Below are 19,721 nucleotides of genomic sequence, written 5' to 3'. Positions count from 1 at the left end.
GATGGCCAGAGAACGGATGATGACTGAGGAAACGAATAGGTGGGTGGGTGGGTAGATGGATGGGTGGTTGGATGGATGGATGGGTGAGTGGGTAAGTGGGTGAATAAGTGGATGCATGAATGGATGGATGGACATAAGAAAATATGAAGAAAATTATTCTCCTTGATGCCTTCTCTTAGTGTAAATCCTCCCCCTCACTCTGCTTGGAGCCTCCTGGGAAAACCCTCCTCACTCCTGGGAACAGGACTGCACAGCCAGGCACAAACACCTGGCCAGGCAGCCACTCTGCTGCTGACCCACTTCTTACCGAGACAACAAAGGGATCCACATGCTTCACTGAGTGGCTTTCAAACAATCACGTTCTCCAGGAAAACTGGTAGGAAAGCCTGCGATTAACCACAGGCTCAGATGACAGTGAAGGGGCCCTACCGGGTTCAGGTTTCTATTTCTAAGGCAGGGGTCCTGCAGCAAGTGGCATCTTTCAAAAGACTCTAGAGTTCTTGGGGAGGCACTGTTAAGTTGGGGTAAACCTGGTGGTCATCTCAGCTCTGCTGGTCCAGCCCCTCTCAGTCATGCTGGCATGAGACACTGATCTCACCATATTGGCATTTTTGTCTTCACTCTCACATTTTTAGCTTTCAAATAAAGCTTCATTTGAGCTGTCTGATAGTGACAAGGCCATAATGATCATGCTATATAGCAACTTCACTCTGAATAAGTGGGACAAAATTCTCGGTATCTTCTGAACCTATATATTGTCCAGGAAGGGTATGTGCATGTCTGCTTTCCCTGAAAACCAAATGAGCGGCTGGTTCTTTGTGAGGGGCTCTTGTCCATCAAGAAAGTGGCCAGCAGCAAACTACACAGGCCCCATTCTCATCCCTCAATGGCCGGGCTTCAAAGCTATGCAGACCTGACTGCCCACACCAGACTTCCTATTTAGAAACGGAATGTCTTCTTTTTTGATTTCGCCTTCGAGAAAACCTCGAGGAAAAGGTAAAGATGCGAGAACTACAAGTTTCTTCCAGCCGGTGGAGCTAGAAGGCACAGCCCACAGACTTTACCCTACCAGACATTTGGGGGTGGAGGGGCAGACATCTCAAGGGGGAAGTTTCTTTTCTTAAATCCAATAATCATGCCCCACGCATGAAAAAGAAATCAAACCACTGCGGTGGCCCCGACCCACCCACGGTGGAGCGCCTCTAGCTTCTACCAGGTCTGCAGGATTGGCGATCTACGGCGGTGTGGGGGGGACAGAGCTGCTGAGATTCCAGGAAGCTGTCTGGAGCCTACCAATGGCAGTAAATGATAAACATAAACCGTGGGGGTCAATAGTGCCTTTATGGAGGCAACATGGCCTTTGCACTGACAGTTACACCTCTCCCTCTAACCCCGCCCACCACTGAGCCATTTTTTCTCCTTACGAGAAGTTTTGCAAAATGGTTCTAACGTTTGCCTGGAAAGGGTCAGACTCTGCTCCTCTTGAGTGAAAAAGGCCTCCACTCCGGGGATTTCTATTTGGACTGGATGCTGTGGCCACAGGGGTTTGTAGCTGACTGCTCTTCTCTGCAAAGGTCCCACTTAGGGGAGAAGTCACCACGGCATGAGGGGTGGGAGTTCCCAGCAAGATGTGGTATGCAAGCACAGGCTTCAGCAGGTGCCTTTCATCAGCCTCTCTCTCCCCCAGAACCCTGGACTGGCTTTGCTATCTGGCAGAGAAAGGGAACTCAGCTGCTGGTGTGAACCGGTTCCACCTTCATGCTCCAGTTCACACTGCTCCAGAAGGAGGACCTGCCTCCTCTCAGGGACTCAGACAAGAAGACAGTAACTAGCCCACCCCCTACCACTCCATTCACATAATCTCCAGGAAAGCCACGCCAAGATCAAGAAGTCTGTGCAGAGGAGCCATACCCCTGTCAGCCTTTCTCCATAGTCATGGTTAAGTTCGCATGTCAATTGGACTGGGTTCTGGGGTGCCCAGATATTTTATCAGACATTATTGTGGTTGGGCCCGAGTGTGCTGGGAATGGCATGAAGACCTGAATCCATGGGCTGAATAAAGTAATTACCCCCCTAGTGTGTGTAGAGCTAGTTTAATCTGTTGACAGTCAAGTTGAGAAGATACCTAGCACCTACATTTTACACACCAGAAAACAAGCTAGAGATGTCATGTGCAAATACTCAAGGGCACACAGTCAAATGACCGTCTGGTGCTCTTAATTCCATTGTCACAATTGCTACTCAGCCTGTTTCATTTCCAGAGAGGACTCCTTTAGCTCCTCCCCTTGGCTGAAGCAAACCTGCAATGTCATTCTGCACATATCAATTTTACCACTGTTCTTTCCTGCTTGACTGGCTCCCAGGTCTGCATAGCCGTGCAGCCGGGCCCCTTCAGAGCCTAACCTCTGGACGCCTACTGCTCCTGCTTGCACACATGCTTTCTGCTTTCCTCCCTTCCTACCTCATGCCTCCCCTGTTACTCACAGAACCTTTAAAATGTGATAGATTATATCCTGAGAGAGCTATTCAATGGGGTAAAAATTAAATCACGTGCCGAGAGCTGTTGAAAAAGGTATGAATAGCGGGGCTTGGTGGCACACCCACCGAGCTGTAAATCCCAGCACTCGGGGAGGCAGAGGCAGGCTGATCTCAGTGAGTTCAAGGCCAGCCTGCTTTACAAAGTAAAGTAAGTCCACAACAGCCAAGGCTGTTTTGAGATACCCTGTCTTAACACCCACCCCTTAAAGGGAACTAGATGTAGTGGCATATGACCTTGATCCCAACACTCAGGAGGCAGTGGTAGATGGATCTCTGTGAGTTCAAGGCCAGACTGGTCTAAAGCCACGACTATTACACAGAGAAAACCTGTCTGAAAACAAAACAAGAAATGAAAAAAAAAATGCACCTAATATATCCATATTGCCAAACACCACAGTTTAGCCTCACCTACCTTAAACACGCTTGGAATGCTTATGTCAGCCTACCGCTGAGCAAAATCATCTCCCATGCCATGGGCCCTGATTTATAACCAAGCTTCGAGGACTTCATGCAGTTTAGTGAGCTTTGATGTTTGCACAGGAGCTCTGACATTTCTGCAGAGTTGAAAGTCTTTCTTAGGGGACGGCTAAAGCAGGAATTCTCCACCTTCATTGTGGCAGCAAGCTAGCTGGTTCCCAGCACAGTGGCCTGACTCATCTGTGCGGTCCACAACCTCTCCAGTCAGTCCATCCCTGCTGCCTCCAAGAGCCTCTTCACACCAGCTCTAGAGTATGATGAGTACCAATTACCACTTGACAAGATTTCCCAGATGGCTGCTGGGGCTGGCTGCGTGCTTTGTAACAGGGCTGGCAGACGACACAGGCAAGAAGCCCATCATCCAGGAGAGAGTTCTGGCTAAACAGCAGCCCTGAAACTAGGATCAGGGCAGGAGGCAAAGACACCTCACCTCACTGCTGCGGTCAGACTTCACTATGGGTTTTACACAAGAGCTTTTGTGGGAGAATGTAGCTGCCTGGAACTGAAAACTTTTAAAACAAAGGCCTCTTTGCTTTTAAGAGAATTCTCTATGAAGGGAGGAAAGAGAAGAGGAGGAGACAGATTGGCAAAGCTGGAGGCTGGTCTCCTTCCAAGGAGGTAAAAGCAGTGCAGTGTGACTCATATGTAGTAAGCGCTTTTTGGTAAAAACCCATGAGCCCAGACTATGCCTTGAAGTGGAGTTTAAAGGTGTCTGGCGAGGTGTGCTGCCGTCCTGCCTCACAAGGCATGGTGCAGAAGCACAGCAGGGATTTCCTGCTCTTAGGAACCCAGTTCTCTTTGTGCTCCCAAAGAAGTCAGCCATGGTCTTGCAGGTTCCAACCCAACACAAAGGGCTCTTTTAGCAAGAGGAGTGGAAAATAAGACTGTTACTTTTTTTTAGAGAACCGTTGCTCATAATATTTTACCTCCAATCCGTCAGTTCCAAAGAGTAGCGACATAAGAAAATGATTTTCCACCAAACGCACAGGAAGGGCATGCTTTTCTTCAATATTGATGTATTCTGTTGCTAGGAGATGGGTTTGAGACAGAATTCCTAGACCAAATTCTCTTAGAGACAGATGTTTAATGAGTTTCCCTTTTTTTTAAAGGGAAGTCTCTGCATTTATCATGAGTATCAGCGTATAAAAAATTGGTCATTTTTGAAGCAGGAAACAATCAGCCAGGCCACCTGATATAGCTGTCTTACCTTCTCTCTAAGGGTACATTCATAAGAGGCAGTTATGCTATGGTGAAAAAAAGCTCTGTTTTAAGAAAATCCAGGACTTGTCATTTATCAACTAAATGGCTTGAAACACATTTAACATTAACCACCCTTGAATTCTCATCTAAAAAAATGAAACAATTTTTGCTAAGTTTGTAGGTGAAGTATAAATAGATATTTTATATGAGTGAAATATCTTTAAGATGGAAAAATGCCATTTGGAAGCATCACCCTAAACGTATAAAACTAAAATAAAACAAAGCAGCTGAGGTGCATAGAAAACATCTGGAAGATTAGTAAGAAAATAAGCTGTTTGAATTTTGTGCCACAACGACGATTTAGTATTATAATTTTATAATAGTCAAGTCTGAAAATGACGTATTTACCACAGACTTCCAATTTTTGAAAAAGTCCATTTACTCACAGTGTAAGTTTAATCTAACTTCTACCTCTGTTCTCCACTTATACGCTAGATTGTTCCCAAGTCGGTTGCTGTTCGTGCTCACATTCTTGCCTTTGTTTACCTCATGGTTGAACTGATACAGAAGAAATGTGTAGAAAGAAGAGAGAGAGGCCTTTCGATGTAAAGAATTATAAGTATATACATATAATTCATGTACATAGATATATGAATTGCTGTGAAATTGTATTTTGCTGTGGAATAAGAACCCCCGCCCCCTTTAATTCTAAATCCCCTGGGAAGTGTTAAGATACACTGAGGAGGCTTATCCACAGGTAGTGGGGCTGCTGGGATGCCAACTTTTCCTTCTGGGCTTCAGGGACTTTGAGGACAGGGACCTAAGCTAGGTGTGATAAGCAGTGCTGACCTTTCACAGGCATCAAAAACCAGGAACATGGAGGCGCTGAGTACATATTTTATAGTGTAAAGTTTTATAACATAATTTTAGTGAGGAAAAATATGCTTCAGAGTTGAATACAGAATGTGACTGTATCTATGCAGTTGGCTACCAAAGGACAGTTTGCTTTCTCGGTTTGGTTTCATGAATAGTTTTTATTGTTATTGTTTTTTTAAATGAGCTAAAAATCCCCACGTATATCAAACTGTTACCAATCGTTGCTACAAATCACCACAAAGTGATGGTCTTGTTACAGACCATGGCCTCAGTGTGCTCCTTCTGCTGAGGATGGCCAGAGCTCAGAGCTCAGGCCCTCTGTGTCTGTGGTGTTCTCAATGCTGTGGTACTCTCTGACCAAATGATGGCCATATATCCTAAACCCCACTTCTCCCACATCTTTTCCTTCCCTCGGTTTCTCTCATTTCCTCAGAGGCTCTGCGGTGCCTAGGAGTTGTGAAGCTGTAACAAGACTCACCGAGACCCTTTCACGTTCTCGAGAAGGAAGTCGGCATGAAAACGTGGGACCAGTGGATCCTTTTCCCCGTGCACGATGAGGGTTGGGCACTGGACCAGGGGCAGCAGGTGGCGGCAGATGTTACCTGAGAGACGAGGAGCACAGGGAACTGCCTTAGCACAGTCAACGCAGGGAAGAAGCAAAACTCTGCAGAGACACGCGAAGCTAGGCTTTGGACTTTAATGTTTCCCAGAGGCACCAAAGGGTTGGTCCCTAGAGGGGTGCCATTAGGAAGCAGTGAAAGCCTCAGGATGTGGCCTTGTGGGACATGCTTAATCACTGGGGACATACACCTAAAAGGGATTGTGAAACCCCAGCCCATCCTTTCTTCCCTTCTGCTCTCCAACTCGGGAAGTAACTGGCTGCCTCACTGAAGATGCAAAGCAATATGGCCACTTGCTTATCAGCTGGAACCTCCAGAACAAGCCAAGGTGCACCTTTTCTATTATCTTAGGTGTTTTTTCTTTCTTTCTTTCTTTCTTTTTGTTAATCTGTTGAGATGCATGTCCCTCTGCATCTAGGCTTCCCTGTCAGTGGAAGCTAGTTTGATCTGGGGTTTCTTCCGGTTTTAACATTTTTTGGCTTTCCCTTCTGGTTCTGTGCTCTGTCTGTTTGTGCCGATGCTCTACCAGTAAATAAACAGCTTTTAAATCATCAAATTTTATAACCAATGTCTAAAATAACGATTTAAATTCATTATTCATGTAAAATGATAGAAAAAAATCAAATAAGTAAGCGAAACTCCCACATATTACAAAGAAGCAGCCTGTCAGTCACTTGGATAAAGGCATCTGCAGCCTTCTCCCTTGAGGTTGTGTCTCAGTGGCTGCAGCCTAGCCAGCCCTCAGGGTGCGGGGACTTCACGGTGAAGTTCGCTTGTACGTAGGACACAAGCTACTCTTGTGCCTCAGTGCCATTCTTGACTAACACACCTTGGTGGCCTCCTTGCCAGCCAGCGCTTTAGTCTGAAACAGCAGTAATCACGGTTGCCCGTGGCTGTGATGAGGCTACACAAACGGTGCGCCGTATCGAAGGTTCTGGGTATCCATTGCATTAGCTGCTTCCTTCACCTGCCTCCCATCTCTGCCTGTGCTGAAAGTAAGTGCTATACCCCTGAGCTGGCTGGGATCCAGTGCATATGGCACTGCCCACTGGGACCAGGCCTCTGCCCTTCTCTTCGGCTGAGGATTGCTCTCCACCGAGGGAGGGTGACCAGCTGACTGGGGAAGCAGAGCTGGGTCTCCGAAGCTCTCCTCTCCGGGTGCTGGGCAGAGCACACCTGCCAGATGTATGAGGTGATGCTGATGAAAGCCCGCTCTCCAACCTCGTGCTGCAGCAGTCCCTGTTAATGCCTCCAGCATTTACATTGCTTTTCTTTTGAGACAGGGTCTTGCTGGACTGGAACTCACTATGTAGACCAGGCTGGCCTCACACTCACAGATTCACCTGTCTCTCGCCTTCTAGGTTCTGCGTTTAAGGGCACATGCCACCAAGTCAGGCTGGCAGTTACATTTTAACTCATTCAATACAGACAAACATTTGTAAATTAGGTGCTTTTTTATAACTGTGGTAGCACTTTCATGATAACTATTTGTAGCATCCTATCCGAGTGTGTATTATCTCATTTAATCCCTGCAAAAACTTTCTGAAGGAGGTATTAGTATGTTCTCCAGAAGCCAAGTCACTGCCCAAAGCCATCCTGTTGGCAGGCAAAGACCTCAAGCACAGGTCTGAGTGACTCCACTCCATGCAATCACCCATGTGGGATAGAGTGTCTAAACCTGAGCACACAGCCATGAACAAAAGTTTCCTGTCAGATCAGAAGTACAGAAGGGAGATTAATTAAGTCCAGATGTAAGATGATCTCCATATGATTCTCTGTGTGAGAATGTGCTTTTGAATTGTTTAACACAATTTCCCTCTCTTCATTGCCTTCTCCCAGAAAGCACCAAACTTTATACTTTCCTGGGGAATGGCCTCACATGGTTTCCTTCCTTCCTTCCTTCCTTCCTTCCTTCCTTCCTTCCTTCCTTCCTTCCTCTTTCTTTCTTTTTAATAGCACTTTTTTTTCCCCTGTTATTTTAAGGTTCAAAGAAACACATTTTAAAGATTTGGTACTGTGCATGCAAAGTGCATTTCAACAGCATCACTGAAAGGCACGGAGGATTTGGTCTTTTGAACTTAAACCAGACATGTAACATTTCCAAAGTCCCTTCCATGGCAAAAGCTTTGACGTTAAGATGATTCATGCTGGAAAGGATTACCTAATAGATTAACCTGTCTCTTCAGACACACACATTCTGTAACTAAAAGTCTCCAGGATTAAATCCTAGCCACTATATACTTGCAGCAGTTACAAAAATAAAAAGAAAAAAGGGGGAGAAGAGCGATTCCACAGCTTGCTACAGTGTTCACCAATGGCTCCCATGTTAGAGCTTCTTTCCCGGTATGGAGGGAGAAGCGGTGGAAGCTTTAGAGGTGGGGCCTAGGGGAAGTGCATCGGTCATTGGGGTGTGCTTCTGGAGGAGAGGGAAACTCCAGTCTTGTCCTCTTTTTCATTTTTGCCTAGGAGCAAATGGCTTTGCCTTGCCAGGCTCTCCTGTCATGATTCACAGCACCACCAGCCTTAAAGGCAGCAGGTTTCCCAAGTCATGGATCAGAACTCCCAAAACTAAGTCATGATGCATCTTTCCTCTCAATAAGCTGATGATCTCAGGTGTTTGTCACAGTGACAGAAAGCTGACTAAACACACAGCTATGTAAAAATAATCTTAAAGATGTTAATTCCTGTTGGAAATCCTATTAATTTTTCAGATAAATAAAAGGAGGTATTTTTCCACAGCTACAGTTATATCACTTGGTCCTGAAGATGGAAAGAGAATTTAACAGTCTCCCTCACTGGCTTTGCTGGGGCTGCAGATCATAGCAGAAATTTCCTCCTGCTTTGTCCTAGAGTAAGATGAGAAGCTGGTGGACCCAGGCAGATGGGGGGGGGACCTGTCTATTATGGTGGCTCTTTTTCTAATGGTCTCCTCTTCAATTAGAAAGTAGAACCAGAGGTTTCTGGCAGACAGATCTGTGCAGCCCCATATGCAAAGGACTGAAGGGAAATGAATGCTGTTAAATGAACCTTTATTTGTTAAATGAACCTCAATTTGAACCTTTATTCACATGGTCCTCTTTGGCATTTACACTTATTACACAGGGACTCATATTGTGTATGATGGTCAGTGTCTGTTCACACAATAGCAGTGTAAGGATAATGGGTGGGTTTATTCATCATGGAGGAATGCTGGGAAGTCAAGGGAAGAACTCAAGCATGCCCTGCAATTAGCGAAGGAACCATCAGTCCCTGCAACGTACCATCTGGCAGATGCCTAAACTGGTTTATGCCGTCCACCCACTTCTCACAGGTTTTGGCAAAGTAGTCATATCCATATAGGGCTTCCAGAGGTTTCCTTGCCTTCTCGCTCCATTTAGAAACATCTCGGATACCTGAAAAACCAAAGTGTGGACAAGCATGAGTCCAGCCTCACACTAAAGTACTATCTGGAAGTAACCAGGCCACCTCTGGGCATCGTGTTCACTGTCCCACCAGCTGCGAAGACCTTCCCCAGTGCCTGCCCGGCTCACTCATATCCTCTAGCTCTCTGCTCAGATGTTAGAGCCCCACCTCCACCCACATGCCCTCTGTGACTTTCCCTCTCCATCTGCCATGCTTAGCACTTCTCTGCTTTGCAGGGCTTTCTGCCTTGTGCCTGATTGTCCATCTCCCTGTAGGGATCATGCCTGGTGCAAGGGTTTTATTTTATGTCTTGCTAAACATTAGACCCTAGGCTGGGCCTCCCACTGGAATAACATGATAAATCATTAGTGATTGAATGAAAGCAGACCTGAGCTGGATGTTTTCTGCTAAAGACAGTAAAAGGAAACATTTCTTTAATTTGTGTCTCCAGAGTAAGAATGATATTATAGTTATCTTTTGGTTCCTAAAGTGTTGTGGAACAGTTTCCCCCAAGATTGAAGCATTTCATTTTGTAGAAATCTCCTTAAACAGAAAGGTAAACTACTCAAAATAGCTTCAGGAAGTCCCTGAAACTGACCAGATTCACTAGGCCCCTACCTGCGTGAGTAAGCTATAAAAGCCGAACATCCTTTTCAGACTAAAGAAAGCTGAACTGCGAATTAGATTCTCAGAAGAGAAAAACTGCAAAGAAGACCCTGAGACCAGACCAGCTGCCTAGAAGAAGCAGAAACCAGCTCAAATGCCTGGAAGAGATTTGGACCAATTGAGGAACACCGAAAGGACACTCTCCAACCTATTGAGTTGCCTGTGAGCTGTGCAGTGTGCTCCAAGTTCCCAGCTTTGTGAGCTGTCACTTATATCGGGGAGGACTTTGGTGATGCAGTTGAGTCATTTCTGCTCCGTGGAAGTAACCCCAATAAAGCTCATGTTTGTGAAATCCATACTTTGGTCTGTCGTGGGATCCTTATCTGGGGTGAGTTGACATGTGTGTTGCAACTCCCCTGAAAAAGTTTTGCCACACAATGTTGAGGGGAAACTGTTTCTAGGAACCCCTGAGGGCTCCAAGCACTATGGATGCTCCAGCATAATGGATGCTCCATTATGCAAAATTGTGGAGAATGTGCTTGGCTCCTCCCAAATACTCAAGCCATCTCTACATTCTTTAATTTTAACTCATGTAATTTAAGTGCTATATAAGTAGTATACTATACTGCTTAGGGAAATCATGACCAAAAATGTCTGTATACGTTCAAAGCAGAGGTAACTTATTTTTCAAATATTTTTGGCTGTGGTTGATTGATCTACAAATGCAGTGAAGGGGGCCAGCTGTGTAGAGAAGCTTTTCTGGTACACTGAGAAACAAACAATGATGCATGTAAATTCGGCTGAAGAAATAGAGTGTAGAGCTAACTATTAAGTCTACACTATATTATAGGAGATAAATTCATAATAAGAGCTAACCTCTACCTTTAAACTAATGCAAGTGTAATTTACTAAGCCTGATCTTTTCTGTACTACCTTAAACTCTGTGGTCAAGATTCTGGTGTTCTTGTGTAGTAGAAGTTTTGGTTTCTTTAAAAACTCATTTATATTATGTAAATATGTTTCTGTTATTATCCCAAGTGAATGGGGCTGCTTTAGTTTTTACACAGCTGTTAACTAACTATCATTGTCTTGTGCTCTGGCAGACACATGATCTTTGACAGATGCATATAGTGTAATTCTAAGGACTCTGAGAGGGTATAAATATCTGAGCCAGGAAAACGCCAAAGAAGGCTTCTGCTCCCTGTGCTGTTGTTGCTGGTTCATCCTTTTGTTGTGTTTGCAGTTGCTGGTTTGCTGGAATGCTGGCTATCCTGAAGACTGGGATTGGTACTGGCCCAAACAACCTGACAACCTTAACTAGCCAGAAGCAGCAAAAGAGCACTATGTCCCCTTTCCCCACTAACCTTCTTTTTCTCCTACCTAGTGTTGGAGGGTTGAAAGGTATTAGGAGGGATAAAGTGTGGATTGGAAGGAAGGTAGAGGCATAAGAATTCAAATAAAATAGAATAAACAGTAACACTAACACTCTTGAACATATTAAATGCTGTGTATGAAAATGTTTAGCGAATGCATGATTAAAGGACACACCAGAAAGATCAGCTCACACTAGTAACACACACTGACATCAGATAGTAATTTCTGCAGAGTACTGATGCGTCTAGCGCCTGGCATGCTTGGGCATACTTGGTGAATGGATATACTCAAATGGAGGAAATCATCATGATTTACAGCTCTACTGTTTTCTGAAGAAGGTACCTGCCTCTACCTCTGAAGACTGGTCTAGATATTCAGAGGGAAGCCAGGATGAATTGACTGCAGAGACTAGAATGGCTGAACTGTCTGGCAAACAGGGAAAAGACTTCAAGGAGGGGTGTGGTGAGGTGGGTCAGAAAACCAAGAAGGGGAAAATCAAGATGGGGCAGAGTTCAGAAAAAGGAAAGGAGAGTTGGGAAATTGGGAAAGGGAAAGAGGCCAGCAAGATGTGAAGAAAGCCAGGGAGGTGATGGTGGTAGTGGGGAGTTCAGTGGTAAAATATTTGCACGTGTGAGGCTCTGTGTTTAACTCCTAGCACCTCTCCTATCTCCCAACTATAATAATAATACTTAAAAATTGCTTGTGGATACCTACACTCTGGCCTGCCTGGCAGACCACACCCTGTGAGGGGCCATAGTACCGGCTATTCTTCCAGAGGACCCAGGAACTATTCCCAGCACCCACACGGCAGCTCACAACCATCTGTAATTCCAGTTCCAGAGGATACGATGCCTCTTCAGTCCTCTGTGTGCACCAGGCATGCACATGGAGACATGCATGGATACGAAACACTCACACAAATAAAATAAAATAAAATAATCTTTTGTGTATATATGTGTGCGAAGAGATCGCACGCCTGTGGACATGTGCATTTGAGGGCCAGAGGACAGCATCACATGTCATCCCTCCTCACACAGTCTCCTTTGTTTTATGAGACAGGGCTCATGGGTCAAGCTAGGCTGCCTGGTTAGGGAGGCCTGTCTGCTTTTCCAGCACTAAGCGTGAGCCACTGCACTCAGCCTTTCACACGGGCGCTGGGACCGGAAGTCAGGTCCTCGTGCTTCTGTGACAAGTACTTTACCAACTGAGATTTCTCCCCAGACACACAAAACACAGTTCTCATGCTTTAACAGAGTCATATAAACCAGCGAATATGTACGAGTGAGTGTGTAAAAAAAAAACAGCAAACCCTGACAACAGGGCCAAGGAGGAAGGGTGAGTCCGGAAAAGGCTGCTCTGGCAGATTTTCCCAATAACATCTGAGAATACAATCCATTGGCAGAAACCAGGCCACCACAGCCACAAGCGGCACCACGAGAGAGTCTCAGCAAGGTAGTGAAGAGTCAGAGAAGGCAGTGCAAGCAAGAAATTATGTCGTGTGGCCTGCTGACAAATCTATGTTGCTCGGGAACTTATGCCTATGTGACCAAAGCACGATGGGGGGGGGGGGATCCCTTTAAAAATCAATGAGGAAAACCAAGCTCCTTGTGATGTGAAATCCGAGAGCTTTTGGGAGTGCAGTGGATGAGAGTTCAGCAGAGTGTCCCCTGGCGAAGAACAGGAGCTGCTGTGAACAGTACGAGGAGCTTTAATGGATTAATCGCATGTAGATTTTTGGAATGAAGGTTGTCTGCGGGAATGTCAGGTCTGCAGCAAGCCTTCAGGATCCCAGAGGAAAGGGCACAAGATCTCAGGGATGGGAGATTCAGCTGCTGCTCTTACAAACAGTGGTTGAAACACAGGCTTGGAAATCAGACTGATTAGATGGAAGTTTCAACAACTAGACCTCCTGCTGTATGAAATGGGGCAGGTTACTTAACCTCTCTGTGCTCATTTCCTATTTCATATTTCAGAAAATATGAATTTTATGAACGCTCTAGAATAAAGAGTAAGCAGTTATTCGAAATTTGCTGACAACGGTGCCTGGCATGCAAAATGTACTCAGAAAGATAGCTTTGTATTTATATATTTACTTTTGTTAATTTATTTAAAAAGAAAGCCATTTTTGTCCCAAAGCATAATCACTACCCAAAATCAGTAATTATGCTTCATAGGCAAGTGCCCAGAATAACCAGTTGAATCAAACTGCTTGTTGATTCAAAACATAATTTGGATCCCAAAAGAAACTGATATATTCCCCCCTCTTTCTTTTATAGCATAGAATCCACACTAAACACTAGAACCACAATGAAAACTAATTAATTAAGTTAATTCAGTAAGCACCCAAAAAGTCTGCTAAGTGCCTGTTCCCGCCAGTAGAAACTAGGATAATGCAGTGGTCTGAAAGAGAACAGCCCCTAAGAGCTCATATATTTGAATACTGGCTCCCTAGCTAGTGGAACTGTTTAGGAAGAATTAGGAGGTGTGACCGTGTCGAAGGAAGTGTGTACTGGGGAGAAGAGCCTTGAGGCTTCACAAGCCCTGCCATTCCCAGCTCGCTCTTTCTACCTCCTACTTCGGGTGCGGGTGTGAGCGCTACTGTTCCAGCACCACGTCTGCCTGCCTTCTGCCATGCCCTCATCACGGTGGTCATGAGCTCCAAATGAAACACTTTCTTTTATAAGTTGCCGCGGCCGTGGTGTCAGAAAATGGACCAAGACAGATGAGACGGAGCTTTCGTCTTAAGAGCCTCACAGTCAAGAGCTTACAGACAGCATCCACGGCCCAGCAGCTGCCCCTGTCCGCCAGAAACACTGCCAGAACTCCTGGTTTCCTAAAAGTGCAAAGCGCCGAGCTTCACAAATGCTGTGCTCTCCCAGGATTGCTGCTCATTGCTAAGGAGGCTCAGTAAGAGAGATTAGCAATAACTAACATAAACCAGAACAACTAGAAGACGCTGCAGCGGGACTGCCCGCATCGCTCCTCATTGTGTGAAGTGTTTTAAGTCAAACAGGTGGAACGCAGGGATGGCGACAAGCTGACAGTGAATCTGTTCACCAAGAAGGTTTCTGAGGACCAACAGGCAGGCAGTGGACAGAGTGTAATAGAAACACCGGGCTGGCCGGAGAGATGGCTCAGTGGTTAAGAGCATAAGAGCACTGGCTGCTCTTCCAGAGGTCCCGAGTTCAAGTCCCAGAAACCACATGGTGTCTCACAACCATCTATAATGTGATCTGGCACCCTCTTCTGACGTGTAGGTGTACATGCAGATAGAGCACTCATACATAAAATAGATTTTAAAAAAAAATCCTTTAAAAGAAAAGAAACATCGGGCAAAGGCACGGTTTGTGATCTGGGTAGCGTGTCGCAGCCCCAGGTACGGCGGTATAGTTCAGCATCCTTCTCACATCGCCACACAGCTTGAAATGCAGTGACTGATTGCTCTGGAATTTTCCATTAATGATTTCAGAACACAGCTAAGTGAAGCCACGGAAAGTAAAGCCGAGGTAACAGGAGGCTATGTTCCAGCCTGAACCCACTGTGTACTGTGCTTCTGGGTGAATCATTTACCAGGGTAAGACATTTAGCAAGAGGAAAGACTGAGTTCAGGCTGCAGACATAGAGGGGTCTCTGTATGGCAGCCAGATAAAGAAGAATCAAATGAAGAGTCCACTATGGGGGGCTTGGAAGCCAGGAGAAGTCAGAGAAGGGCGCGGAGTGAGGACAGAGTGGGCATGGTGGAGCACGCCTGCAATCTAAGCTACTCAGGAGGCTGAGGTAGGAGGACTGCTCCGACCCCTAAGGGTTTGAGGCGAGCATGGGCAACACGCTGAAATGCTGTCTTTAAAAGTGGGGGGGGGGGGGCGCAATGAGGCTTGTGGGATAGTTCAGTCAGTATAGCGCTTATCACTCAGGCATGAAGGTCTGAGTCTGATCTCTAGAACCCAAGGAAAAAGTCTGAATGTAGTGTACACTGATAAGCCAGAAAGCAGAGCTAGGCAGATCCCTGGGGCTCACAGGCCAACCAGTGAGCTCCTGGTCCAGTGAGAGATTCCCAGCTCAGAAAACAAAACACACCCAAAATGGACCTCTACCCTCCTCACGCACGGGCACGTCCACAGGCACCCACACCCATCCACATACATGTGTGCATGTAAGAGTGTCCACACTCATACATGTACACAACACACACACACACACACACACACACACACAGTGAAAGAGAAGCAAGGATGGCTCTTGAGGACCTCAGTGGCATTGCCCCACATTTCAAAGCCAGAGAGCAAGCAGAGAGAGACGCCAGGGCCTTGACAACACAATGCCCGGAAAGCCGACCCAGAGGAAGCCGGAGAAGAGGGTGTGAGCTGTACCATGAATATTAGGAGACTGCTTTCAGTGGCCACAGAGAGGGCCGGGGGAGAACACAGAGGAGGCAAGTGTCCAGAGGGTTTGGTTACACGGAAGGCACCGTCTCTGCTGGACTGGAGGAAGTGGCAATGGTTTAGAGAGGGAAACAGATATCCTAGACAGGGAAGAGTATTGTGGGATCGGGAGAGCTTTTATTTTGTTTTGTCTCAGAAAGCAGGAAAAGCAAGTCAGAGCCATTGTGATGGGGAAACTTATCCTACAGTGACTGAGGCCAAGGAGTAAAGGGTAACAGTGCCCGGGGCAAAGTACCACAGTGTGCACATGTGCAAACCATTACAGGGCCCACCAGGCTCACAGGCTCTGGGATACCTTCCCAGGTAAGTACCTGGGAACTGGGTATTGGGGTGAATACTGAGAAGGGTGTGGCTGGGAGAGGGCAAGGTGCACCAAGGGAAGGCAGCTTATCAACGCAGGAAGATCACAGGAAGATGGGGATAAAAGAGTCAGAAAGTGGAGTTGAACCAGACTGGCAAGGGCCTGCGAAGCTGAGGGGACTTCTTTGAAGTTACTAAAGGATTTTTTTTTTAAGTGGGAGATGGAATCGCTTGATTTTTGCCTTACAAAGGATTTTCCCCCCTATGGAGGACAGAATAACCCAAGAAGTTGAGGTTCTGAACTGGGGGGGGGGGGGATAAGGAGGATGGAGGAGGAGGATGTAACTCAGGAGTCAGTGTGTGGCATCAACAGCACAAAGTCACCATGAGATGCAGAGCTCAGATGACTGAGCCCTCAAGGGAGGCATGCCAGCATTCAGAGGGTTTGGGCTGTTAGCTGAATGAAAGTGGGGAGGCGGTGAGGAGAAGTGGGGGCGGTGTTCAATTTTAGAACAAGACAGTCCCTGTCCCAGGGTATAAAATAAACTTTCACCAGCTTAAAAGAACTGAAAGAGCACAAATGCCTCCCAAGAACCAAATACTAGCAGCAGAAATATATCTAGGAAACCCCAAGTATTTAGAAATCACACATTACATTTCTAAGTATGTACATGTGAAGGCATAACCTGAGGAGATACTAGAAAAGATATCTTTTGATGAGTGGAAATAGAACACAGTAAATTTGTAGGTGCTGTGACGGCTAATCTTGGTTGTCAACCTGACAGCATCTGGAACCAGTTAAACCCCAAACTTCTGGGCACTCCTGTGGGGGATTTTCTTAATCAGATTATTTGAAACAGGAAGAACCACTCTTTATGTGGATGGTAGCTTCTGATGGCGGCCCAGATGTAAGGATAAGGAAGAAGGACATTTCTTTTTGCCTGCTTGCCTTCACTCTTGCTGGCGAGTCCATCTATCCTGTTGCTGATTGTGCTGGCTACCTTTATGTCACCTTCACACAAGCTAGAGTCAGTTGGGAAGAAAGAACCTCAATTGAAAAAAAAAATGCTCTCACCAGATCACCTGTGGACAAGCTTGTGGGTACATTTTTTTGATTGGGTGATTGTTGTGGGAAGGCCAGGCTCACTTGAGTGGAACCACATGGGCTATTGGTCCTGAATGCTATAAGAAAGCAGACAGAGCAAGCAAAGAAAAAGGAGCAAGCCAGTAGTCTGCATTGCTCCAAGATTTCTGCTTCAGTTCCTGCCCACAGGTTCCTGCCTTGAGTTCTTGCCCTGATTTCCTTTGGTGACGGAGTGTCACCCAAAAGTTGTGAGGTAAAATAAACCCCTTTTCCCAGTAGTTGCTTTTGGTCATGGAATTTTATCATGTCCTAGTTAGGATTCCTAACAAGGACACTGCAGCTTTCCTTCATCAATATTCAAACCATCTTCACGATTCTAATGTAGACTGAAGACCAGTGGTTGTCTAAGAATCCTCCAGGCCTTCAGAGTGGGACCACTAAGACAGCCAGCCTTGCTGATGGAGACACTACTGGATTCTCAGTTGCTCCATGGTGAGACAGCCCTTGTTGGGCTACCCAGACTGCTTCTTGTAAACCAGTCTATCCTCCTTATATACACAGGTGCTTAGATCCAGCAGCTCTAGAGGAAAATTTACAGCATTAAAATGAGATATTAGAAAAGAATAAACATCTCAAATCAATGATCCAAATTTTTTACTTGGAGATCAGAGGAAATAAAGCAAATCAGAACCCAGAGCAAACAGAAGGAGGATGGAAACAATGGAAGACAGAAAACAAAAATGGAAGACAGAAAACACTAGGTGCTGCTGCTTTGAAAAGATCAGTGACTGGCCAGGCAAAGAATTGGTGACACAGATGACCAATACGGATGAAGGAGGTATGTCTACCACCTTTCCAAACTTAGCGGGTGACTCAAATGTCTATAGAGTAGTGAGGGAGGGCTACTGACAAGTCAACAGTATCCACTGTCTGAGACAATATTATACTTGCTATGGTGAGAGCCATTCAGCAGAGAGGATCAGAAGGACCACAATGCCACAGAATGAGAGAGAACAGAGATGCTTGGTTTAATAAAGTTGTGGGGTGGGATACAGTGTGCTAAGGAAGAACTACAGGGAAAGGTGGCAATGCTTTGGAGGAAGAGTAATGTTTATCCATTGAGGTGGAGAGCAAAGTTCCAGTAAGAGAATGGCAGGAAAAGCAAAGGCCTCTAGGGCCAGAGTCAGCAGGGGGTAATGGATGGCAATGGTGGAACGGGAGACTCTGAGCCAGGTGGGGAGACGATGAGGACAAACAGAGGCCAGATTAGGATTGTTTTCTAAATCATCTGTCACTTAAGAGTTTCAGATTGCCCTAAAAACAGGAAGACAGTAGAGAACTAGGATTCTAGAACAGGATGTGGCCTCCAAGTAATGTGAATGCAGAACACCTGGACGAGACTTAGCCTGAGCAGAGCTCTGCAAACTTTCCTGTCAGGGACAGGGAGAAAATATTTCAGCCTCTGAAGGCCAAGACACCCACCAAAGACAGAATATAGACACAGCTGAAGAGAGAAAACGCTGGGTCCCCTGGGAGTGAACCTCTTCTGTTAGGCCATCTTTGGTTTAGTTGAGACACAGAAAGCTTTCACTGAGAGGCAGGGGCGGAGTGGGTGTGATGTGCCAGGGAGGCTGGTAGAAGTCGTTGGAAGCCGAGGTAGCGTCTTTTTTGCCCCAGTGACCCCCACACCCTGGGGAACACCTCTCTTCTTCTGAGAGCATGATCTTCTCAATTCAGAAGGCTCGGTAGAGACTAAACAATGCCAAGACTGGATGCCTCCCATATGCTCTGGCTATTGGTGTTACCCAGGCAGCAAAGCTGGGAGGAGGAGGAAAATGAGGAAGAGACAGATGCCCCAGCTTCGCCTCCAACTCATGAACTAACTTTTCATTGGTGCCTCAGATATTACAAAAGCAAGTGGCTGGAGTTGAATCACAGGCCCCACTTGTGTGCCCCTAAAAACCTCCAGGAGAAGCTCAAAGGAGACCTTGGCCAAGAAAACTGCACAGACTGCTGCAACCAAAACATCCATTCATTGTTTAGTCTAGTGCTTCCTTTAATACTCATTATATTCATATATTCATTCACTTGTGATTTTTATGTTGAGACCAGGTCATGCTCTATTGCCCAGGCTGGCTTCAAACTCAGCCTTAACCTCCCAAGTAGCTGAGGTTTGCAGGCGTGTGCCACCCCAACCGGCTTTTACGTTGCTTTAAATGAGGGTATGAGTAACACTTCACAGCGCCCCCTTTTTCCTTCAAGCTTACTAACCGTGGCAGTGAATGTAAACACCGCCTAACCAGAGCCGTGGCCTGAGTCATCCAAGTTTCACTTCTGGAAATAGAAAACGGTCCATTTCTAGGTTAGTTAAATTATATGACTTTTATGAAAACTCATTCTTTTTGACCTTAGAGCTGAGAATTGGAAGTGGATGAGATATGATTTGTCAGTCAACACACATCAAAACAAGAGATGAGGAGGGAGCAAGGAGGATCGTCATGACTCCGCCTTGGCTGGCAGAACTCACCCTGGTAAATCCTGCTATCTTCCTCCGTGACGTAGGCATTCGCTCCCCAGATCACCATCTTGCGGATATAAGATGGGTACTTTGCAGCAGCAATGAGCGCAGTTATGCCGCCATCACTCCAGCCCAGGAGGGAGATCTGCTTGAACTGCAGCGCCTGTGGGCAGCAGAGCAGCACAGACAACATAGTTACTGCTCACCTGTGGCCAGAAAACACGGCACAGTTATCATTCCACTTTGCTGAAAGAACCTGGGTGGTGATCAGAATTCACAGGTCT

General features: G+C 46.0%; 1 protein-coding gene across 2 annotated transcripts in view; it reads right to left on the bottom strand.

Moving 5' to 3' along the window:
• Positions 1-19,721, bottom strand: part of Bphl (biphenyl hydrolase like) — a 35,153-nt gene that overhangs the window by 2,050 nt on the left and 13,382 nt on the right. Inside the window, exons 4-7 of one of the 2 annotated variants that reach the window (XM_060372617.1) lie at positions 19,447-19,600; positions 8,972-9,103; positions 5,570-5,693; positions 308-386 (exon numbers count right to left, since the gene is read on the bottom strand). In XM_060372617.1, coding sequence (XP_060228600.1) covers positions 356-386; positions 5,570-5,693; positions 8,972-9,103; positions 19,447-19,600 — 441 coding nt within the window. In that variant the 3' untranslated portion in view covers positions 308-355. The remainder of the gene's footprint in view (positions 1-307; positions 387-5,569; positions 5,694-8,971; positions 9,104-19,446; positions 19,601-19,721) is intronic. The other variant, XM_021657772.2, reaches the window with a different exon arrangement.

Source organism: Meriones unguiculatus, chromosome 19, assembly GCF_030254825.1.
Source record: "Meriones unguiculatus strain TT.TT164.6M chromosome 19, Bangor_MerUng_6.1, whole genome shotgun sequence".
NCBI lineage: Eukaryota > Metazoa > Chordata > Mammalia > Rodentia > Muridae > Meriones > Meriones unguiculatus.
The sequence above is the reverse complement of the archived record's forward strand: the minus strand, read 5'-3'. Positions and strand labels throughout refer to the sequence as shown.